Genomic DNA, 24,426 nt, shown 5'->3' with positions numbered 1-24,426 from the left:
AGACTCCACGTAAAATAAGATTGCAGTAATTTATAACCAGTGATTAGAGGCATGTGCACGGCTAAAGGCCTTAGGGGGGGGGGTAGCGAGAAGCAGATCCGACCATGGAAAACACCAAGCCACTCATTTCCGCAAGTCGGACCCCGCTTGTGGCTATTTCCCCTGCTCCCAACTGATTGGGATAAGGTGATCTAACCGCATTGTGGTGTATTACTGGTTTCTGATGTAATGGTAAATGGGCTAACTGGGAGAGCTCTGGAACGTACGGCCCTGTTCATGGTCTACATTAATATGAACAGCATGGAAGAAGCAAGATGGGGGGCGGGGGGCACGAGACGTGTTCTGGAGACAGAACGTTGTAAAAAAAGTTCTCCCTTAAAATAAAAAAATCCTTTAAATAAGAACTTAAAATGTCATCCATTTTTAAGGAAAGAAAGCATTGTGGGTCCTGTACGGTTAATTACCCTGCTTTTTTTTAGACCCAGAAATACAAATTTGCATCAATGTGAATCACTGCAGCCGTTCATTGTGCCCAACATTCATTATAATCTGCGGGGGGATCTAGAGAGCAAGCGTTAAGATTCCCTGCAGTGCCCCCACAGGGGAAATGAAGCATTACATGGTTATTATGGAAATCAAAGGGCTGTAGATGTCATTCATGATCATGCAAGGTCCTCCAGAATGAAGGCTACTCTTTGTAGCTGCTCTGGCTAATAGATGAAGGTCCTGAATGTGGGCCTCTGCTTTATGAGAATAGGACGTGACAGGTCCTTCAGAAGAAGTGACACACTTGCTAGGCAGATTGGCTAATAGATGAAGGTCCTGTATGTAGACCCCAGCTTTTTGAGAATAGGACATGACAGGTCCTTCAGAAGATGTGACACACTTGCTAGGCAGATTGGCTAATAGATGAAGGTCCTATATGTAGACCCCGGCTTTTTGAGAATAGGACGCGACAGGTCCTTCAGAAGAAGTGACACACTTGCTAGGCAGATTGGCTAATAGATGAAGGTCCTGTATGTAGACCCCGGCTTTTTGAGAATAGGACATGACAGGTCCTTCAGAAGAAGTGACACACTTGCTAGGCAGATTGGCTAATGGATGAAGGTCCTATATGTAGACCCCGGCTTTTTGAGAATAGGACGCGATAGGTCCTTCAGAAGAAGTGACACACTTGCTAGGCAAATTGGCTAATGGATGAAGGTCCTGTATGTAGACCCCGGCTTTTTGAGAATAGGACATGACAGGTCCTTCAGAAGAAGTGACACACTTGCTAGGCAGATTGGCTAATAGATGAAGGTCCTGTATGTAGACCCCGGCTTTTTGAGAATAGGACATGACAGGTCCTTCAGAAGAAGTGACACACTTGCTAGGCAGATTGGCTAATGGATGAAGGTCCTATATGTAGACCCCGGCTTTTTGAGAATAGGACGCGATAGGTCCTTCAGAAGAAGTGACACACTTGCTAGGCAAATTGGCTAATGGATGAAGGTCCTGTATGTAGACCCCGGCTTTTTGAGAATAGGACATGACAGGTCCTTCAGAAGAAGTGACACACTTGCTAGGCAGATTGGCTAATAGATGAAGGTCCTGTATGTAGACCCCGGCTTTTTGAGAATAGGACATGACAGGTCATTCAGAAGGAGTGACACTCTTTGTAGGCAACTTGGCTAATAGATGGCCGTCCTGAATGTAGGCCCCCATTTTATAGGACATGGCAAGTTCTTCTGAAGGAGTGACAATTTATGTAGGCAATTTAGCTAATAGATGAAGGTCCTGAATAAAGGACCACACCTTCATTAGATCTTAATTATCTTACAGGGTCCCCATTATTAGAATAATACACGCCGGGTCCTCCAGATGGAGTAACATTTTTTTGTGGCCGCCTTGGCTAATGGATAACGGTTCCTGAAAGTGAGATCTTCCTTTATTACGTGAGACCTTTTTAATAGGGTCTTCCCATGACCTACGGTAGGCTATCCATGTCACGAATGGTCATGTTAGGTCCTCCAGGATTAGTGGGTAATACGTGAGGGGTCCTAAATGATGGGCCACATTTGTTTTTTACCCAAGCTCTAAAGACATATTAATAAATTATATATTTTTTAAAATATGTATATAATAAATTGGAAAAAAATAGTCTTTTCTATAAATATGTGCCCCCCCCCCACTCCGGCTCTTGGCACGTGTAGCGTTACTATCAGGATCGTCAAGATCCATAGTGTGAAACTGGCCCCGTGCCTTCATGGCTCGTCCACCTCGAGGTTAACGTCTAACTTCAGAAAGCTGCTCTGCATTTCAAGAGCAGGAACTCCGAGTACTGAGAAATGTTAATTTGCCATGCCCCGAAGCGGAGAATATGCTAAATATTCTGAATATATCAAGACTAAATGGCCCCGTGTTGCTAGGCCCAATTTCCGCTGAAGGGAAGCATGTTCTTCTTCATTGCTGCTCCATTAGGCTGAGCGAGGCCATTACCACGGCATTTTTCTTTCAGCCTGGCCCCCGTGGCACCTGTATGGACTTAAGCCATCTGCAAGGAGGAAGTTTGGTTGCCACGGCGACTGGAACTTTAAAAAAAAAAATAAAAGTACCATGACAAAAGCAGAATAGGCCGAAGGGTCAGTGCGGAGGGTGAGCCGGTCATTGGGGTCACTTCCTCTCCACCACCTCCCCCCTTTTTAATAAGGCCGTGGAGAAGAATATGCAAAACATTACAGCTGCCGGCCTCCGGTTGTCAGGCTGCAGTAATGCGGATCGGGTCGTTTCGCTACTTCATTGATGGAGATTTCAAGGCTATAATGTAATAACCCTTGTAATTTCTGGCATTTTGAAGCATTTTTTTTTATCATGTCCTTGCAGGGGAGGAGAGAGCACTGGTGTGATTTTCTGTGTGACGCCTTAGTGACTATAGCACTAAAAATGACTGCTGTTACTTAAAGGGAATCTCTCCCTTCCCATAAATATGTAAATTTTTTTAACTGGTGTAAATGCTGCTTTTCTGCTGAATCCGGCAATGTTTTTCTTTTCTTCCTGTGCCTCTCCGTTCCTGAGATATGACCCCTTCTTCTGGGTATATAAAACTTATCAGCTCCTCCTCGTGGGCGGTATTTTTATGACCACGCCCACTTAGATGACAAGGCCTAGATTTATATACAGGGAAGAAACGGCCGTATCTTAGGAATAGAGAGGAGCAGGAACAAAAGAAAAACATCGCCGGATTCTTGAGGACAGCGGCATTTTCACTGGGAAATAAGATGATATGTTTATGGCAAGTGGCATGTCCCCTTTAAATAGGCCCTGACACTGAGGAAAGTTGACATGAGACTGAAAAGAAAATCCTGATGTGGATTTGCAAGAAAATATGTCTAGTAGAAATCCAAAGCTGACCATAAGATGGATCAGAAGCTTGATATGCTACGGATCCACACTCAGATCAGACCCATTCAATAGGGCTAATCCACACTTGGCATGTACCTTTAATAAATGACTTGTCAGTAAATGTCGAATTCACCTTAACCGCTATCTTTCCCGGCTTCCCCATACACATGAACACTCAGTTTGGCTGAGCGTGCATGTGATTTCAATGGGCAGGAAGCCATTGTTAGACTTTGCTAGAAGTGACTTCTCTCCACTTAAAGTGAAGGGATGGAGCATGTTGAAATCAAAGTGCACAATCCTTTTGTCCTTCAGCATTAGATGATGAGTTTTCAGTCTAATATGTATAAGGGGCCTTTAGGATGTGTTCTGACACGGACTCTGAACCAAAATCTGCACAAAATCCATCCACCCCGTCACTTATTTACTAAATTTTTTTGGTTATTGCACAGAGCTTACGCCTGACTTCTGCAGTTTCGGAAAAGCAAATTATTATCCTCCTTTACTGATAAAGGAGATACTCTGTATGGATCCATGTTGAAAAGGCTGTGCACGCCTCCTATGCAACCTCTCTGTCTGCGTCTGGCCAGGGACGAGATACCTGAATTTCTCTTAAAAGGGTTGTCCACCTTTTGAGGCCAATTTTTTTTTTTTTTTTACATTTGTGTCTAAAAATTATCTTTGTAATTGGGTTTCATTCAAAATTTTGTACATTTTGGCTTTTACAGGCTCCTTGTTTTCCTGCACATTCAACTTTGGTGTGGTCTTTGGTCATAAATAGGCGCCTTAAAAAAGACTGCTAAATGACTGTCACAAAGGCGCTCACTGATGGATTCCCCGTTAACTTACTCAAGTTATCAATAGACAGTATTATACAGAAGGCAAATGGTGCCAAAGTTTTAATGAGACCCAATTTCAGAAATAAATTTTAGGCCTAAATATATGAATAATTTTTAGACCTAAATATATGAATAATTTTTAGACCTAAATACGTGCATTTAGGTAGATAAAAAAAGACAACAAAAACTGAAATATTGGGTACTATATCCTGATGACTGTAGTCCAGCAGTATCCCGTATCATTAGTGTTTTCCCCAGGAGGGGCTGAGATCTTCTGCACACGGTGGGAATTTTCATGTGTCGCACATTTCCTTTGGGTAAATGATATGAAGTCGTCGTCTCTCTCTTGAAACACTCTTTGTGCAAGATCAAGGATTTCCTCGCATTGAACGCCCACAGATTTGCTTCTGCCATTGATATGGGGTCTTTATTTTTCAGAAGTTGGCCTCCTTTTATTTTCCTCTACAAAGAGCGACCAGTGCCGCTACCTCTACCCTCCTACACACAGGTGGGCATTACAGCCCCAGGCTGAAGAATGATGGAAGAGGCGGAAGAACACCTCCGACATTGTCTTTGGTTTGGAGTTGGGGGGGGGGGAAAGTCTTAAAGTTTTAAAAATTAAAGAAACATTTAGGTTTTGTAATAATCCAACACCTGTATGATCTATACCAGTGATTTCCAACCTGCGGATCTCCAGCTATCGCAGAACTATAACTCCCAGCATCCCCTGTCTGACTCTGAGAGTAGTCCACACTTCTTTCTTGACCACTGTATATGGGATATTGCTTGACAGGTCGTCGGATACGCCATTCCTGGTAGTGTCGGGTGCTGGTTTAGTGCGGAGCCGTAGTGTCAGCTCCCTAATGGCTTTACAAGCTGCTGTGACACCTGTGACAGTGACGGCTGGGCCGGCTGCAAGTGTCCTGCTGTCACTGAGAGCTGACGACAGCTTCTACGGGACGGTGGTGTCCAGACCGCGCGTATCCTCAGTGAGCAAGTCCTGTTTCCCTCCAATAAACCCCTCTGAGCTCTGCCCACCTGCCCCGAACACCCCACACCTGTGAGAAGGATGAATTTAGACACACAGTCTTCTCTGTCTGTCATCCATAAGTGTCAGCGTCGTCCCGTACCCCCGAGTGTCGCTGTCCCGTACCCAGTGTGTCGGCGTTGCTGTCCTGTACCCCATGTGTCGATGTCGCAGTCCCGTACTCCGTGTGTCACTGTCCTGTACCCCATGTGTCAGTGTCGCTGTCCTGTACCCAGAGTGTTGGCGTCGCTGTCCCGTACCCCGAGTGTCGCTGTCCTGTATCCCATGTGTCGCTGTAACGTACCCTGAGTGTCGCAGTCCCGTGCCCCGAGTGTCGGCGCCGCTGTCCCGTGCCCCGAGTGTCGGCGCCGCTGTCCTGTATCCCATGTGTCGCTGTAACGTACCCTGAGTGTCGCAGTCCCGTGCCCCGAGTGTCGTCGTCGCCGCAGTCCCGTGCCCCGAGTGTCGTCGCCGCAGTCCCGTGCCCCGAGTGTCAGCGCCGCAGTCCCGTGCCCCGAGTGTCAGCGCCGCAGTCCCGTGCCCCGAGTGTCGGCGTCGCAGTCCCGTGCCCCGAGTGTCGGCGCCGCTGTCCCGTGCCCCGAGTGTCGGCATCGCAGTCCCGTGCCCCGAGTGTAGGCGCCGCTATCCCGTACCCCGGGGATCGCCGTCCCGTATCCCGAGTGTCGGTGTCGCTGTCGCGTGCCCCGAGTGTCGGCGCCGAATGTCGGCGCTGCCATCCCGTACCCCGAATGTCAGCGCCACCTTCCCATACCCTGGGGATCGCTGTCCCGTATCCCGAGCATCAGTGTGGTCGCTTTTAGGATATGTTCACATGTTGTGCTTTTGCTGTGTTTTACTTCTGCAGATAAAACCTGCTCTCTGGCAGTAAAAACACACAAACAACAATGGAGCCTATAACCCATAACCACGAGTCTGTATATTTTCATTAGATATAAAGATGTTTTATTAAATACAAAAGACAGACTACAATTATTTACTTCATGTGATAACCATAGAGAGCAGATGGTGAAGATCCAGGTGCACCGGTAACTACAGCGCACTGTGACGTGGGCCAGCAAGAAACACCACCCTATAGAATGTCCATATCATGGTGAACTACCATATAAGTGAGACCTCAGTCATATGCAATGCCAGTGCCGTCTTAAACATAAGAGTCAATCCACAAAGTAGGGAACATAGGGGGGATAATAAAATCTGATGGTTAATCACCCATGCTGGATGTTTGACTAGGCATTTGGTCATATTATGCTTTCTGTGCTCGAGTTCTTGTTTCTCTGGCAGTAAAGAAGCCGCTTACATAGTAACATAGTTAGTAAGGCCGATAAAAGACATTATTCCATCCAGTTCAGCCTATAAAATTCTGTCAGAATAAATCCCCAGATCTACGTCCTTCTAAAGAACCTAATAACTGTAAGATATAATATTGTTACGCTCCAGGACGACATCCAGGCCTCTCCTGATCCCCTCGGCTGAGTTCGCCATCACCACCTCCTCAGGCAGGGAATTACAGATTCTCACTGCCCTAACAGTAAAGAATCCTCTTCTATGTTGGTGGAAAAACCTTCTCTCCTCCAGACGCAGAGAATGCCCCCTTGTGACCGTCACCTTCCTTGGTATAAACAGATCCTCGGAGAGATATTTGTATTGTCCCCTTATATACTCATACATGGTTATTAGATCGCCCCTCAGTCGTCTTTTTTCTAGACTAAATAATCCTAATTTTGCTAATCTCTCTGAATATTGTAGTTCCCCCATCCCCTTTATTAATTTTGTTGCCCTCCTTTGTACCCGCTCTAGTTCCATTATATCCTTCCTGAGCACCGGTGCCCAAAACTGTACACAGTACTCCATGTGCGGTCTAACCAGGGATTTGTACAGAGGCAGTATAATGTTCTCATCATGTGTATCCAGACCTCTTTTAATGCACCGCATGATCCTGTTTGCCGTGGCAGCCGCTGCCTGGCACTGGCTGCTCCAGGTAAGTTTATCATTAACTAGGATCCCCAAGTCCTTCTCCATGTCAGATTTACCCAGTGGTTTCCCGTTCAATGTGTAATGGTGATATTGATTCCTTCTTCCCATGTGTATAACCTTACATTTATCATTGTTAAACTGCTTCTGCCACCTTTCGGCCCAAGTTCCCAACTTATCCAGATCCATCTGTAGCAGAATACTATCTTCTCTTGTATTGACTGCTTTACATAGTTTTGTATCATCTGCAAATATCGATATTTTACTGTGTAAACCTTCTACCAGATCGTTAATAAATATGTTGTAGAGAAGAGGTCCCAACACCGACCCCTGCGGTCCCCACTGGTCACAGCGACCCAGTTAGAGAATATACCATTTATAACCACCCTCTGCTTTCTATCACTAAGCCAGTTACTTACCCATTTACACACATTTTCCCCCAGACCCAGCATTCTCATTTTGTGTACCAACCCCTTGTTTGGCACGGGATCAAACGCTTTGGAAAAATCAAGATATACCACATCCAATGACTCACCTTGGTCCAGTCTATAGCTTACAACTACAACGATCAGGTTTTGCTGCGGTTTTTTTATCATTTACATTTATCTCTTGTTCATGCTGATAATGTTTAGTGCCCCTACAAAAAATATTTTTCTGCATGAAAAACAGAGCAAAACCCGATACCTGCTTTTTTTTTTTTTTTTTTGCTGCGATTTTGGCACTTAATCATTTCTTTCTATGGGTGAAAAAATGCTGAAAGTGTCATGCTGCCGATTGCAAACACGCAGGAGTTTTCCAATTCAGTGAAGAAAAAACCTGTGTGCGTGCAATGAGATTTCTGAGATCACACCGCTTTTGCTGGTGCTGTAAAACAAAGCTTACCTAAAAACCTGCAGCAAAAACACAATGTGTGAACATAGCCTTAGTGTGGACATAAGTACTTGCAGACTCCTGTGCAGTATTGGGGCGGACTTGTGCCCTCGCACCAACAGATGATTGCACAGGAGGGGTGCCGGGTTCCGGGTCTGCAGGTAGCACCACACCACCCCCTGTCACAGCCCTCACTGACAGGCTCATTACACCGAGAGCGATCTGTCAAAGTGACAGACGCCTTCATCAGAACGGAGGAGGGGAGCGGCACGGGATCCATTAGAAGGGTAATTAATGATAAAACCTCTCCCTGAATCATCCACCCAAGCACAAAGTGGAGGATGTATTCCCACGGCACCAGGAGGGGAGGCAACCGAGGAAAGGCTTTTTTTTTTTTTTTTTCCCCCCTTGAAAAAGTTTTGTTGCTTCAAATAGATTCCAGATAATTAGAAAATGGCGAGCGCTCCAGCAATGATGACGATGGTAAGGGCTCCAGCGATAATAGCGAGAGCTCCGGCAATGATGGTGAGGGTTCCGGCAATGATGGCGAGGGCTCAGACAATGATAGCGAGGGCTCCGGCAATGATGGTGAGCGCTCCAGCAATGATGGCGAGGGCTCTGGCAATGATAGCGAGGGTTAGGCAATGATAGCGAGGGCTCCGGCAATGATGGTGAGGGCTCCGGCAATGATAGCGAGGGCTCAGGCGACGATGGCAAGGGCTCCAGCGATGATAGTGAGAGCTCCGGCAATGATAGCGAGTGCTCAGCTAATGATAACGAGGGCTCCGGCAATGATGGCGAGGGCTCAGCCAATGATAACGAGGGCTCCGGCAATGATAGCGAGGGCTCAGGCAATGATAACGAGGGCTCCGGCAATGATGGCGAGCGCTCCAGCAATGTTGCGAGGGCTCAGGCAATGATAGCGAGGGCTCCGGCAATAATAGCGAGGGCTCCGGCAATGATGGTGAGCGCTCCAGCAATGATGCGAGGGCTCAGGCAATGACAGCGAGGGCTCCGGCAATGATGGTGAGGGCTCCGGCAATGATGGTGAGGGCTCCGGCAATGATGGTGAGGGCTCAGGCAATGATAGCGAGGGCTCCGGCAATAATAGCGAGGGCTCCGGCAATGATGCGAGGGCTCAGGCAATGATAGCGAGGGCTCCGGCAATGATGTTGAGCGCTCCAGCAATGATGACGAGGGCTCAGGCAATGACAGCGAGGGCTCCGGCAATGATAGCGAGTGCTCAGGCGACGATGGTGAGCTCTCCAGCAATGATGGCGAGGGTTCAGGCAATGATAGCGAGGGCTCCAGCAATGATGGTGAGGACTCAGGCAATGATAGCGAGGGCTCTGGCAATGATAGCGAGGGCTCAGGCGCCGATGGCGAGCTCTCCAGCAATGATGGCGAGGGTTCATGCAATGATAGCGAGGGCTCCAGCAATGATGGTGAGGGCTCAGATGATAGCGAGGGCTCAGGCGACGATGGCGAGCTCTCCAGCAATGATGGCGAGGGCTCAGGCAATGATAGCAAGGGCTCAGGCGACAATGGCGAGGGCTCAGTTGACGATGACAAGGGCTCCAGCAATGATAGCGAGGGCTCAGGCGACAATGGCGAGGGCCCCAGCAATGATGGCGATGGCTCTGGCAATGATGGCGAGGGCTCAGGCAATGATGCTGAGGGTTCAGGCGATGATGCTGAGGGCTCAGGCGATGATGCTGAGGGCTCAGGCGATGATGCTGAGGGTTCAGGCGATGATGCTGAGGGCTCAGGCGATGATGCTGAGGGCTCAGGCGATGATGCTGAGGGCTCAGGCGATGATGCTGAGGGCTCAGGCGATGATGCTGAGGGCTCAGGCGATGATGCTGAGGGCTCAGGCGATGATGCTGAGGGCTCAGGCGATGATGCTGAGGGCTCAGGCGATGATGCTGAGGGCTCAGGCAGGGATAGTGAGGTCCGCGGTGATGATGACGAGGCGCTCTAGGAATGATAGTGAGGGCTAAGGCTGTTTTTAATCAGTGCTGGATCTTACCTGCCCTTTACATATGTAGGTTTTGCCCCGGGAGAGATGTGGGATAAATATTAGCTTTTTAAGGTCTAATCAGAGAGAGGGTCACCTTGTCATGGCTGGTGGGCTCTCATGAATTGGCCAATTTGTGTGGTCTAAAAATAATTCCTGTATTCAATATTTTCATACATGTTATCACACATTTATGGAGACCATAAATTAATCGCCACTTGGCTTTTCTAGAAACCAGAATGGATCCCCAGATTTGGCAGCGTCTGCATGACATTGTGTGGGTCTATATCTGTTCCCATCATTCCATCAGGGTGCCCCATGTTATAGGAGGCAGATCAAAGGAGAAATCACCCTGAAGATGAAAGGTTCAGCAGTGAGGGGGTTAATATTAGATTGGGAGGTGCAGCACCATCCAGCGCTGGGGGAGCCTCTTATTTATATCTCACTTTTGCCTTGGTCCGGCACTGACAATAGGGCCCTTTGTGCCTCTCCATGCAGCTGCCAGGACTACGGCCTCCCAGTTACTGCTGCACATAGGAGCAGGTGGGCCAACAGCTCCGAGCCGTCCGCAGCCACGGCTCCTATCTGGTTATGGTGGGAAACCCAGTACGCTGGTGACTGGGAGAACTGGTCCCCACCATCAAACTTGAATAGTCTGTTGTTCCCGCGTGTAGGGAAGGAGCGACGGCGGTAGTGATGGTTAATAGCTCCAGATGTAGTAGAGCTGAGTTTGTCACATACTCCACACTGATGACAGTATAGATAACATTTATTATGCAAATCCCTATCATCCTCCAGCGTCATTTGGGAGTAGTCCGGGGGGCGACAGCTCCAGGTGAGGCTCTGGCCTCCGCTCACCGTTATACTCCGCTGGGTGTTTTGCCTTTCAAAGCAGCTGCATTTCTTATCGACTTTCCTAGAATCCAAAATGCAAATCTTCTGTTTGCATATTAGAAGATCAGTGTCATAAAAATCCTTCCGTGGTAGACATCCTGTGTGTGTCAGATAGGTACCTGTCAAAGGAAGACCCATAACAGAGAAAAACAGAATGCTAGACCCCTCTAGTTAATGTGCTGAAGGGTCTGCTCAATGTCGCCATAATAGTGTCATCATAGGTATATCTGATATTGTTTCCTATAGTTAATCTAAGCTTTCAGAGTAATTCTGTAGTGATGTGTACCACAATGCCCCCGTAATGCGTCTACTGCAGGGCCCTCGTGTTGTGCCCACCACAGGGCCCTCATGTTGTGCCCACTGCTAGGACCTCATGATGTGCCCCCCACAGTGCCTTTATGTCGTGCCCACAGCAGTGCCCTCGTGTCGTGTCCACTGCAGTGCTCCCGTAATGCGTCTACTGCAGGGCCCTCGTATTGTGCCCACCGCAGTGCCCTTGTGTCATGCCCTTCACAGTGCCCTTGTGTCGTGCCCACAGCAGTGCCCTCGTGTCGTGCCTACCACAATGCATTCATGTCATGCCCCCCGCAGTGCCCTCGTGTCGTGCCCACAGCAGTGCCCTCGTGTCGTTCCCACAGCAGTGCCCTCGTATAGCATCCACTGCAATATCCTGATATTAGTGCCAACCACAATGTCCTATAACAGTGACTTCCATATTATCCCAGGGCAGCCCTGGTACTTCCGCATTGTAGTATCGACTGCTCTCCTGGACAACACAAGGTTGTCGCCCCTTTAATTCTGTCTGGCTGTAAATGTATTTTGCAATCTTGTCTCACATCAAGCATGTAATGATTAGATAAGATTGTGACCCGCTCACAATCACCAGCATTGTCCGGGATCACTCTGGAGCATTATCAGTAATTAAGTGATAATTATTGGGATTTTTCGCATCCAGTCTGTGAATGATCCTGTTAGAACGAACCAAGCGTTAACGGGCAACGCGTGACCTGCCACACCGGGCAGCCTTCCTACAGTGTGGGTTTTATGGCATCTTCTTATCTTCTCTCTGCAGGTTGGGAGTCTCAGCTGCTGGAAACAGGATTTCTTGGGATCTTCCTGTGTCCTCTCTGGTCCTTGGCTCGAGTTCCAGATCGTACCCCTCCATCGGGCATCGTCATCTGGGCCCATCGCTGGCTCATCTTCAGGATCATGCTGGGAGCGGTAAGTGGCACTGGCTGGAAGCTACAATTGTCCACAATGTATTGTGCTGGAGCATTACGATTTTGCAACACTGGAATTAAGAGGCTGAGGCCGCCCCCTGATAACAGCCCATAGCATTATCCTCCTCCACCGTCTGTACGGGGGCACAATGCAGTCAGGGGGTAACGTCCTCCTGGAATCACCAAACCCAGACTCGTCCATCAGACACAGATAGAGAAGTGCGATCCATCACTGCTCAGGACACGTCTCCTGCAAAGTCCAGTGATGGCAGCTTTACACCACTCCATCCGACGCTCGGTATTGTGCATGGTGATGTACGGCTGCATGCAGCTGCTCGGCCATGAAGCTTCCGGCGGGACGCAGTGTTTGTGCTGATGTTATGCTAGAGGAGATCTAGACTCTGCAGATGTGGTCAGCAGAGCGTTGGTGACTTTTCTGACCTCTGCTTTTCAGGGGGTCGGATGTTATTCATCGGGAGGGGGTAGCGGCATGGAAGGGAAAACTTGAACCTGTGCGGACCAATAATCCAGCATCGGGGTAATCTGCTTACTCTTAAAGGCGAAGAGACCACAGCAAGAAATCCCAGGGATTCTAGGTAATGATCCATATTAGGGTTCACCTGACATGAGACCCTGCAGGAGCACGAGGGCGGCCATTGTGCCCGCACTTGGCACGAGGGCAGGCTCCGAACTGAGCCCGTATGGCAATGTGTAGTGCGAGGCTGGTAATCCCACATGTTGTCCCTCAGTGTTTTCACAAGATAAGAGGAGATTACCCTCTAGCATAATAAAACGGTGGAATACTGGGGGGTTTGTCTTCGGCTGCTTTCCTTGGCTCGGGCCCGGGGCTTTATCTCGCTCTGCTGCTCCGCTATCGAGGCGCACACATGTGTAATCCTGCAGCTTTTCTATAGGTGCACAAGCAAAGGTTGTAACATGTGGCATTAAAGAGAAGCAGGGATCACAATGCAAACACAGGGCTCCGCGCAGAACAAAGGGCCCACCAGTGCCCCCTGGACCGTGATTGACAGCTCCTCGCCAGAAATGAGACCCCCTGTAACCCTTAATAAGCTGCGCTCCTACGGAGGACCCTACGTTTGTGTGCCGTCCTGTATATATTATATACTTTGTTTTTTTTTCATCTGTCACATGGAACTGCCAAAAAAGAATTGACCCAAATATTGCCCTACAAATACCACCGCCATCCAACGCCTGAATAATGCAGATATCTGAATAAAACTGCCACAGAGTGCCCATGCTACACTGCCGCCTTTCAGTACCCATAATGTCTAACCTGTTTCCCAATTATAGCAACATACAGTGTCTGAAAATCTTCGATACCGTAACCTCAAAATACTGCGTTACAGCCCATATAATATTGCCAAATAGTGCTGAAATTAAACTGAGGTATACTGACATCCTACATAATACCAATTACTATGTACTATTCAAATAATCTGAACTTGCCTAATACCGCCACATGGTGCCAAACAATCTGCATTAAACATAAATCATATCATTATAGACATAATGCCGCCGTATGATGTCCATATAATATACAGTATTCATTAATACTCGCATCTCTTATTTGGTCTACAGTGGCCATTTTCTACTATTGTTTTATTCCCGCTTTTCTCCTCAGTTTTCTACATTTTGCTCTTTAAAAATCCACAGTATGCAGAATTTTTTATTTAGAGGTAGTTTTTCTAGTCTTTTGCCACAAGGGCGTGTCTCACAAGATCCTCGGGGGTGTGTCTTTAGGCTGCTCTGCATAATTTCTTAGTAAGCACCGCCCCTAAAGACCTTAAAAGATGGCACTCATTAAAAAGGCCCATATCTCTGGAACTGTATGGCAGATTTTTAAACGTGAAAAAAACTAAATATTCAAGAAAAGCAGCGGGAATTAAAATAAAATAAAAATCTGGATACTTTTGCCCCAATGACAGATCTCCTTTAATGCCGCCATATAGTGCTCAAATAATTTTTTTTCTAAAGGACCCGCATAATACCACCCTATAGTGATGAAGAATAAGCAGTATTAATACTTTCTTATATGGAATACTGCTATATGGTGCCCACATAATATGCTGTATTTAATGCCCTCTTTAAGAATAGAATTAATACCACCATATAATTCCCAAATAATAGACTGTGTTCAAATATTAATACCCCCTTAAATGTCTTGCATAATACTGACATACAGCGCCCAAATAATAAGCAGTGTTTGAATAATACTTTCTTAAAGGGACCGTGTAGTGCCCCAAAAATGTGAAGTGTTCAAATAACACTTTCTTGTAAAGCCAACATAATACCGCCATCCAGTGCTCAGATAATACCCCTGTAAATGTAATACCAGCATCCGGTACCCAAGTAATATGCTATATTCAAATCATGCTGAAGTAATACCACCAGATAGTACTCAAGTAATACTGCATATAGTGTCCACATAACCTGTAGTATTCAAGCAAATACCCCCTAAAAGAATACACCGCCATATGGTGGCCAAATGTGCAACATTGGGGTAATGCTCCTTAGTGGAGCCCACATAATACCGCCATATAGTCTCCACATAATGCACAGAGCTCAATAATGATGGATGGCTTTAGGTTTCGCATGGGGTTCCTGTCCTCAGGGAGGGGCCTCGTAGTATTGGGGCCATTGCACAGTTCTGCCAGTATGGCGGCACACCGGGAAGACATTTTTGTTATTGAGGACTTTCGGAAAGCCAGGTGGCAACCTCCGAGGGAGCGGTATCGGCAGATATTATTTTTTTTAAAGGGGCATGCCTGATAATCCTGTTTCCCACCAGAGTCCTGCAGGTCCTGGATCGCCCGGCGTTGGTCACATGAGCCCCCGATGACAGGTCAGTGTGACGCCGCTGACGAGCGAGGGATGGGAAGAGCATTAACAGGCAGTGTAATCCCCGCGACTACAGGCGCGTGATTGATGGCAGCGCTGTCACCGTGAGCCCGAACACTTGTATGTTTCCTTCTCCGAGGGGATAATGATCCTGACAGGAGCTGTAAAGTCGGCCTCATGCGTGAAAGTAACGTTTCCTTCCAGGCTGGAGCGCACCTGTCTGGGGGGCCGGGGGGCACGTTTTATGATTTGTGCCCAGAGCCAGCTGAAGGGCCGACACATGGACCCGAGGTCTGCGCCCCTGACCAGCGCAGGCCGCCCTCAGGAAAAAAAAACGAGTGGAAACATTACATGGCGGGGTGAAAATCACAGGGGAAGGGGGTTAGCTGCTGCAGAACCTCATAATACAGACCTCAACTGCTGCAGAACCTCATCATATACCGCTCTACTGCTGCAGAATCTCATAATACAGACCTTCGCTGCTGCAGAACCTCATCATACACACCTCAGCTGCTGCAGAACCTCATCATATACCGCTCTACTGCTGCAGAGCCTCATAATACAGACCTTCGCTGCTGAAGAACCTCATAATACACACCTCAGCTGCTGCAGAACCTCATAATATACAGCTCAGCTGCTGCAGAACCTCATCATACACACCTCAGCTGCTGCAGAACCTCATCATACACAGCTCAGCTGCTGCAGAACCTCATCATACACACGTCCGCTGCTGCAGATCCTCATCACACACAGCTCAGCTACTGTAGAACCTCATTATACACAGCTCAGCTGCTGTAGAACCTCATAATATACAGCTTAGCTGCTGTAGAACCTAATCATACACACCTCAGCTGCTGCAGAACCTCATCATACACAGCTCAGCTACTGCAGAACCTCATCATACACACCTCAGCTGCTGCAGAACCTCATAATACACACCTCAGCTGCTGCACGACCTCATCATACACAGCTCAGCTGCTGTAGAACCTCATAATATACACCTCAGCTGCTGTAGAACCTCATCATACACACCTCAGCTGCTGCAGAACCTCATCATATACCGCTCTACTGCTGCAGAGCCTCATAATACAGACCTTCGCTGCTGAAGAACCTCATAATACACACCTCAGCTGCTGCAGAACCTCATAATATACAGCTCAGCTGCTGCAGAACCTCATCATACACACCTCAGCTGCTGCAGAACCTCATCATACACAGCTCAGCTGCTGCAGAACCTCATCATACACACGTCCGCTGCTGCAGATCCTCATCACACACAGCTCAGCTACTGTAGAACCTCATTATACACAGCTCAGCTGCTGTAGAACCTCATAATATACAGCTTAGCTGCTGTAGAACCTAATCATACACACCTCAGCTGCTGCAGAACCTCATCATACACAGCTCAGCTACTGCAGAACCTCATCATACACACCTCAGCTGCTGCAGAACCTCATAATACACACCTCAGCTGCTGCACGACCTCATCATACACAGCTCAGCTGCTGTAGAACCTCATAATATACACCTCAGCTGCTGTAGAACCTCATCATACACACCTCAGCTGCTGCAGAACCTCATAATACACACCTCATCTGCTGCAGAACCTCATCATACACAGCTCAGCTACTGCAGAACCTCATCATACACAGCTCTACTGCTGCAGAACCTCATAATATACAGCTCAACTGCTGCAGAACCTCATAATATACAGCTCAACTGCTGCAGAACCTCATAATACACAGCTCTACTGCTGCAGAACCTCATAATATACACCTCAGCTGCTGCAGAACCTCATCATACACACCTCAGCTGCTGCAGAACCTCATCATACAAACCTCAGCTGCTGCAGAACCTCATCATACACACCTCAGCTGCTGCAGAACCTCATCATACAAACCTCAGCTGCTGCAGAACCTCATCATACACACCTCAGCTGCTGCACGACCTCATCATACACAGCTCAGCTGCTGTAGAACCTCATAATATACAGCTCAGCTGCTGTAGAACCTCATCATACACACCTCAGCTGCTGCAGAACCTCATAATACACACCTCATCTGCTGCAGAACCTCATCATACACAGCTCAGCTACTGCAGAACCTCATCATACACAGCTCTACTGCTGCAGAACCTCAGAATATACAGCTCTACTGCTGCAGAACCTCATAATACACAGCTCTACTGCTGCAGAACCTCATCATACACACCTCAGCTGCTGCAGAACCTCATCATACACACCTCAGCTGCTGCAGAACCTCATCATACAAACCTCAGCTGCTGCAGAACCTCATCATACAACAGTTCTGCTGCAGAACCACATCACACACAGGTCTACTGCTTCAGAACCACATCACACAGACCTCAAGTGCTGCAGAACCTCATAATACACATCTCAGCTGTTGCAGAACCGCATCACACACCTCCGCTGCTGCAGAACCTCGTAATATACACCTCAGCTGCTGCAGAACCTCATCGTACACACCTGAGCTGCTGCAGAACCGCATCACACACACCTCAGCTGCTGCAGAACCTCAATATACCCACCACAGCTCCTGCAGAACCTCATCGTACACACCTCAGCTCCTGCAGAACCTCATAATACACACCTCAGCTGCTGTAGAACCTCATAATACTCAGCTCAGCTGCTGCAGAACCTCATCACACACACCTCAGCTGCTGCAGCTCCAGTTTCAGAAGGAAAGTGCATCTTAAGGGCCTGCTGCGTTAAGCAGAATGGATGACTGTCCCTTTAAGAGCAGTGTTGGGGACCACACTGAATATCACCCAGCTTTCCCAGAATCCGATCGATCTCCGTACTGTACTGATGAGTGGAGGACGCCGTCCGGGGGGTCTCGGGTGGAAAGTTCTCCTGATTATTTCTGGTTTTGCCGAGATGCAGAGCTAAGCTCATTCTGCCCTCACCCCCTGCTGATAACGTCATCGCTCATTGTTTTAAAAAAAAAGTGTGAATTTTTGGAATATTTTCAGAACTCTGCGTTGCTCCTGTCGCCTGCAGCGGGGAAGCGGATCTGATGCCCCCATTATCAGCTCACAAATGGTTAAATGGCTGTGACCACAGCAGGGGGATTAGCACAGGATGCAGCGGGCGCAGCAGTCACCGCACGGGGCTTATGAGGGGTGAGCAGGTCACAGCACCGGGTGTGAGGAGCCGAGCCTTGATTGACAGCAGCAGAGCAAGCAGCAGGTTGCAAATTGTCAAGGAAATGGAGGGAACAGGGTGAGTTATGAGGCCTGATGTCACTGCATTAACCCTGTGCTCGCTCCACTCCCCAAACATATGTATCCGCACCATTGCATCATTACTGTAAAGCAGCAGGGGCATGCTGGGGGTTGTAGTTCAGCATTGCTGTGAAAAAAATGAAATAAAAATTAAGCGCTCTGTATTCTCTTCTAATAAAAGCCTCAGATGCTGCAGAACAGCATAAGCCAAGAGCCCACAGCCGAGTGATCAGGAGCCCTTTCAATATTCACTTGTTGCTAAGTGACGGCCACTTCTTCCCATCTCCCCGGCCTCATAAAGTCGCCATCGACTCTGAAAGAAAGCAGTCAAGATAGGCTGGCAGATCACTGAGGTATCAGATTACAGCTGCCTATTAAAGTCTATGGAGAGTGGAGCACTCGTGCAGACAAGGGCAGGTCAAACTGCAGCTTGAAGCACATTTATTTTTACTTCAAACCTGGATTCACAGTCGTGCTGTTTAGTAATGCTGTTTAACAGGCTCGATGTTGCTGCTTTTTAGTAAGCGTTTCATCTCACACAAGTGCTGAATTCCCAGCTTGACTGCTCAATACTGCTAAATAACATCCTTTATTCTGCTTTCTAATAACATTTTAATCTCTCTGTTGCTGGATTCACAGCCACAGTACTCAGTACTGCTGCTTAATGACCTTTTTGCTACTTTCTAGTAAGAGCTTCATCTCACCCCTGTGCTGGAATCACAGCTTGACTGCAAAGTATTGCTTTATAACATCCTCTATTCTGCTGCTGCTTTCTGGTAAGAATTGATTCTAACCCTTGTGCTAGATTCTCAGTTACACTGCTCAGTACCAATGTATAATGATCTATATTATGCTGCTTTCCATTAGGAACTTCATCTCAACCTGGTGCTGGATTCACTGCTATACTGCTCAGTACTGCTGTATGCAGCCTGTATTCAGCTTACTAGTATAAGCTTCATCTCACCTAGGTGCTGGATACACAGCTGTACTGCTATATAGCATCCCCTGTGCTACTGTTGCTTTCTAGAAAGAGATGCTGCTTTTGCATATGAGTTTAATTTTGCCCTGGCACTGGATTTACAGATACACTGCATAGTACTTCTGTTCTGAACTCATTTTCTGGTTTACCTCTGGCTTCTGGTGAGGGTGGTGGAGCTGGCTGTGTTGACAGAGGAGTCGTGAGTTCTCCATCCGGGCTCCCTCTGGTGGTGACAGCAGGTAATGAAGCTGATCTAAATGGCAGAGACCTGCCACCTGAGGAGGAGGACTGTGATTGGACATCAGGAGTCTCTGACTGGATTTAAGACAGCCGACTCCCTAATTTTGTGCTGGTGATTTTTTCCTGCCCTGTGGTTCTGGTTTCCAGCTCTGTTTCTGCCTTCTCAAGCTAAGTGTGCTCTGCTATTTTTTCACATGAGATTTGGTCTGGTTTGCTCAGTTTTTGTGGTCAGCCAGCCCCTGCTGGGGCTGTGCTGAATTTCCATTCTTATGTCTCTGTTTATGCCAGTTTGCTTTTTGTCCCTGATCAGATTGGTCTCTTTTTGCTCTGTCTTCAGAATGTACCAGAGTGCTGATATAGGAAATTGAAGTCTAGCGACTTCAGGGTTTTTGTTATCAGAAAGTGTTGGACATTTCTTGGCAGGGTTTTGTGCGTGATTGCAGACAGCATCTTTCCTTTCCTGTCCTTTCTAGTTAGTGTGGGCCCCATCGTTTGCTCAGCCTATTTTTCTGTCTGTGTTTTCATCTTGTCTCACCGACAATACATGTTTGGGGGCTGTCTATTGCTTTGGGGTCTGCTCTGGGGCAGTTTAGATTTCCCCTTTTCTTGCTTTAGGCTTATTTAGTTCTCCGGCTGTGACAAGGAGTCTAGGATCATCGTAGGCACGCTCCACGGCTACTGCTAGTTGTGTGGATAGGATCAGGGGTCTGCAATCCGCTTAGTTACCAACGTCTCTGGTTTTCTGGGGCTTAGCTTGTTTTTGTTTTTCCTCCTCGGTGACTCATTCAAAACAACTTCTGTATAATGACCTCTGTGCTGCTGCTTTCTAGAAAACGTTTCATCTCATCCCAGTGTTGGATTCACAGCTATACTGCTCAGTACTACTGTAAACACCCTTAATTCTGCTGATTTTCAGTAATTTTTTTTCTCACCTTGCTGTTTATTAGTTTGTAGATGAAACCAGAGCTGCATTCACAATTCAGCTGGAAACCATCAGCAGTCTTGCTTCCTCATTACAAATATGAACGCTACACTTCCTAGAGTGTAAATCACAGTATTGAGCTCTGTTCAGACACCGAGTAAACAGAAAATTGTGCGAGATTTCAGCTCTGAAGCCTGCAGAATTGCATTTAGAAAATGCTAATTAGGCAATCCCCTGGCTTATTCTCCAAACAGGATCTTTTCTTTGCTGCTTCCAGCCTGGCACTGTGAGGGTCAAGTCCGACTGGAGATTTTCCTCTTTTATTTTACCGTAACAAACTCCGAAAAAGAGTATGAGAAATAACAGGATGTGATGGTGAACCTCAGACCGCGCTCTGAATCTTATCTGTAGCTGGCAGCGGGACGCGGACTCCTGCCCATCTCATTGGCTCAGCCTTCATCTGATTTGCTTGCGGTTTATTTGCTGTGGTTTTTCTCTCTCCCCCTTTTTTTTTCTCTTCTGTGACTCGGCCAAAAGGCATTATTTTTTTGCAAAACTGTCCTCATTTCAAAAAGTATTTCCTCATTTTTTTATTATCAGCAGCCGATGCCAGCGATGACACACGGGGTCCGGGCCCCTAACTGGAGAGAAAAATCTACAGGAAGAAAAAAGTTTTCATGTTCTACAAAGAGAAACCGGACATAAAAATCTACAGGAGCAGCCGGTAATGAGCGATGGGGGAGAGACCCTATGTAAGACTGCGCAGAGGAGAGCGGGGAGAAGAGTATAGACACACAGTGCTGACCCTGCACTGATCCTGACTCACATCCTGTATTATACCCCAGAGCTGCACTCACTATTCTGCTGGTGCAGTCACTGTGTACATACATTACATTACTGATCCTGAGTTACCTCCTGTATTATACCCCAGAGCTGCACTCACTATTCTGCTGGTTCAGTCACTGTGTACATACATTACTGATCCTGAGTTACGTCCTGTATTATACTCCAGAGCTGCACTCACTATTCTGCTGGTGCAGTCACTGTGTACATACATTACTAATCCTGAGTTACATCCTGTATTATACCCCAGAGCTGCACTCACTATTCTGCTGTAAATTCTCAGTTTCTCTCCTCTTACCCCGGCTATCCTGCGGCTGACCTCCTCCCTCCACGTCCAGTCTGTGGACCCCGCCTCGTGTCATGGGCGCTGATCTCGCTGCCCCTAGATGAAGCGGCGCTCATACTAATTAGCTTTATTACATTAGTGGGGGAGGAAGTGAAGAAAGACGGCTTTCTTGTGCTGCCCCCTAATTATTCATACAGGGCATCGGGGCTTCATGGGATTTTTTTTTTTTTTTTTTTTTTTGGGGGGGGGGGAGTGAAGTCTAAAATATGTCAGCCTCTGACTCCTTCCCACTTGCACCCCCCACCCCTCTTCGTCATCCGGGGGTCCCACACTCAGCAGCTCTTTGTCTCTGATCTTCGCACTGTAACGCTGGAAAGTTTTAATGACTTCAAAAAGTTTTATTTCTCTTCTGTCATCTCTTAAACTATAAATTCAGGTTCTGGGGTCTTCGGGGCTTCCGGAATCCCCCTTTATATTCCCCATAAGGGTCCTCCGCAGTCCAGCAGATAATGAATGAAGTGGTGGCGACCACCCTAACTGGCATTTAATGGTCCCATTATCAGGATCGCTGGGGGTCTGAAAGATAAATGTTCACCTATCCTATGGAGACCCCTTAAGGGGAACCTGGGACCATATTTCTGCATGGAGGCCGTGGACCCACCGCTGCTCATAGGTCAGAATTTTCTAATCCCTTTAAGATCTCCTGTCGTCTTCTGCTTCGGCACGTCATCGGTTAATAATTCAGAATTGGATCATTTAGCGAGATGAAGAGGATTGGAGGCCGGTGGGATCCATGCCGCCACGTTACGCTTCGGAGCACCTCGACGCCAGCTGAGACGCGCTGCTGGCACCTCAGCTCCTCCGCCGTCACCACCGGAGTAATGATCACTGGGTTTAGGGATGTTCACCTAACCTGCTCCAGCAATAACAAACAGCGAGCAACAAGGGAGGATCAGCAGAATAGTGAGTGCAGCTCTGGAGTATAATACAGGAGGTAACTCAGGATCAGTAATGTATGTACACAGTGACTGCACCAGCAGAACAGTGAGTGCAGCTCTGGAGTATAATAAAGGCTGTAACTTAGGATCAGTAATGTAATGTATGTACACAGTGACTGCACCAGCAGAATAGTGAGTGCAGCTCTGGGGTATAATACAGGATGTAACTCAGGATCAGTAATGTAATGTATGTACACAGTGACTGCACCAGCAGAATAGTGAGTGCAGCTCTGGAGTATAATAAAGGCTGTAACTTAGGATCAGTAATGTAATGTATGTACACAGTGACTGCACCAGCAGAATAGTGAGTGCAGCTCTGGGGTATAATACAAGAGGTAACTCAGGATCAGTAATGTAATGTATGAACACAGTGACTGCACCAGCAGAATAGTGAGTGCAGCTCTGGAGTATAATACAGGATGTAACTCAGGATCAGTAATGTAATGTATGAACACAGTGACTGCACCAGCAGAATAGTGAGTGCAGCTCTGGAGTATAATACAGGATGTAACTCAGGATCAGTAATGTAATGTATGTACACAGTGACTGCACCAGCAGAATAGTGAGTGCAGCTCTGGAGTATAATACAGGATGTAACTCAGGATCAGTAATGTAATGTATGAACACAGTGACTGCACCAGCAGAATTGTGAGTGCAGCTCTGGAGTATAATACAGGATGTAACTCAGGATCAGTAATGTAATGTATGTACACAGTGACTGCACCAGCAGAATAGTGAGTGCAGCTCTGGAGTATAATACAGGATGTAACTCAGGATCAGTAATGTAATATATGTACACAGTGACTGCACCAGCAGAATAGTGAGTGCAGCTCTGGGGTATAATACAGGATGTAACTCGCCTCCTCCTGCCGCCTCAAACTCAAAAATATTTCCCGGATCCGCTCATTCCTCAACCATGAAACCACAAAAGCACTAGTGCATGCTCTTATCTCTCGCCTCGACTACTGCAACCTCCTACTCTCTGGCCTCCCCTCTAGCACTCTGGCTCCAGTCCATCCTACACTCTGCTGCCCGACTAATCCACCTGTCTTTTCGTTATTCCCCAGCCTCCCCCCTATGCCAGGCCCTTCACTGGCTTCCTATCGCTCAGAGGCTCCAATTCAAAACCCTAACCATGACATACAATGCCATCCACAACCTGTCTCCTCCATACATCTGTGACATGGTCTCTAGATACCTACCCGCACGCAACCTTCGATCATCTCAAGATCTCCTTCTCTACTCCCTCATCTTTTCTTCCCACAACCGCATACAAGACTTCTCCTGTGCTTCCCCCATACTCTGGAACTCTCTGCCGCAACACATCAGACTCTTACCATCAACGGAAACCTGCAATAAGAACCTGAAGACCCACCTGTTCCGACAAGCCTACAACCTACAATGATCCTCAGTCTACTGAACCACAGCATGACCTGCTCTACCCTCTGCTACTGTATCCTCACCCATCCCTGTAGACTGTGAGCCCTCGCGGGCAGGGTCCCCTCTCCTTATGTACTTGTGTGTCCCTTGTCTTACACATGTTTACTATACTTGTCTATGTATTTCCCCTTTTCACATGTAAAGCGCCATGGAATAAATGGTGCTATATAAATGCATAATAATAATGATAAAAATAACTCCAGATCAGTAATGTAATGTATGTACACAGTGACTGCACCAGCAGAATAGTGAGTGCAGCTCTGGAGTATAATACAAGATGTAACTCAGGATCAGTAATGTATGTACACAGTGACTGCACCAGCAGAATAGTGAGTGCAGCTCTGGAGTATAATACAGGATGTAACTCAGGATCAGTAAT

The 24,426-nt window shown here is 47.4% G+C and overlaps 1 protein-coding gene across 2 annotated transcripts in view; it reads left to right on the top strand.

The window, feature by feature from the left end:
• Positions 1 to 24,426, top strand: part of LMF1 (lipase maturation factor 1) — a 229,513-nt gene that overhangs the window by 32,363 nt on the left and 172,724 nt on the right. For both annotated transcript variants that reach the window (XM_073558439.1, XM_073558440.1), the window contains exon 4: positions 12,090 to 12,238. In XM_073558439.1, coding sequence (XP_073414540.1) covers positions 12,090 to 12,238 — 149 coding nt within the window. The remainder of the gene's footprint in view (positions 1 to 12,089; positions 12,239 to 24,426) is intronic.

This window comes from Dendrobates tinctorius, unplaced genomic scaffold (genome assembly GCF_039654945.1).
Source record: "Dendrobates tinctorius isolate UK_male_01 unplaced genomic scaffold, ASM3965494v1 ptg000257l, whole genome shotgun sequence".
Taxonomy (NCBI): domain Eukaryota; kingdom Metazoa; phylum Chordata; class Amphibia; order Anura; family Dendrobatidae; genus Dendrobates; species Dendrobates tinctorius.
The sequence above is the reverse complement of the archived record's forward strand: the minus strand, read 5'-3'. Positions and strand labels throughout refer to the sequence as shown.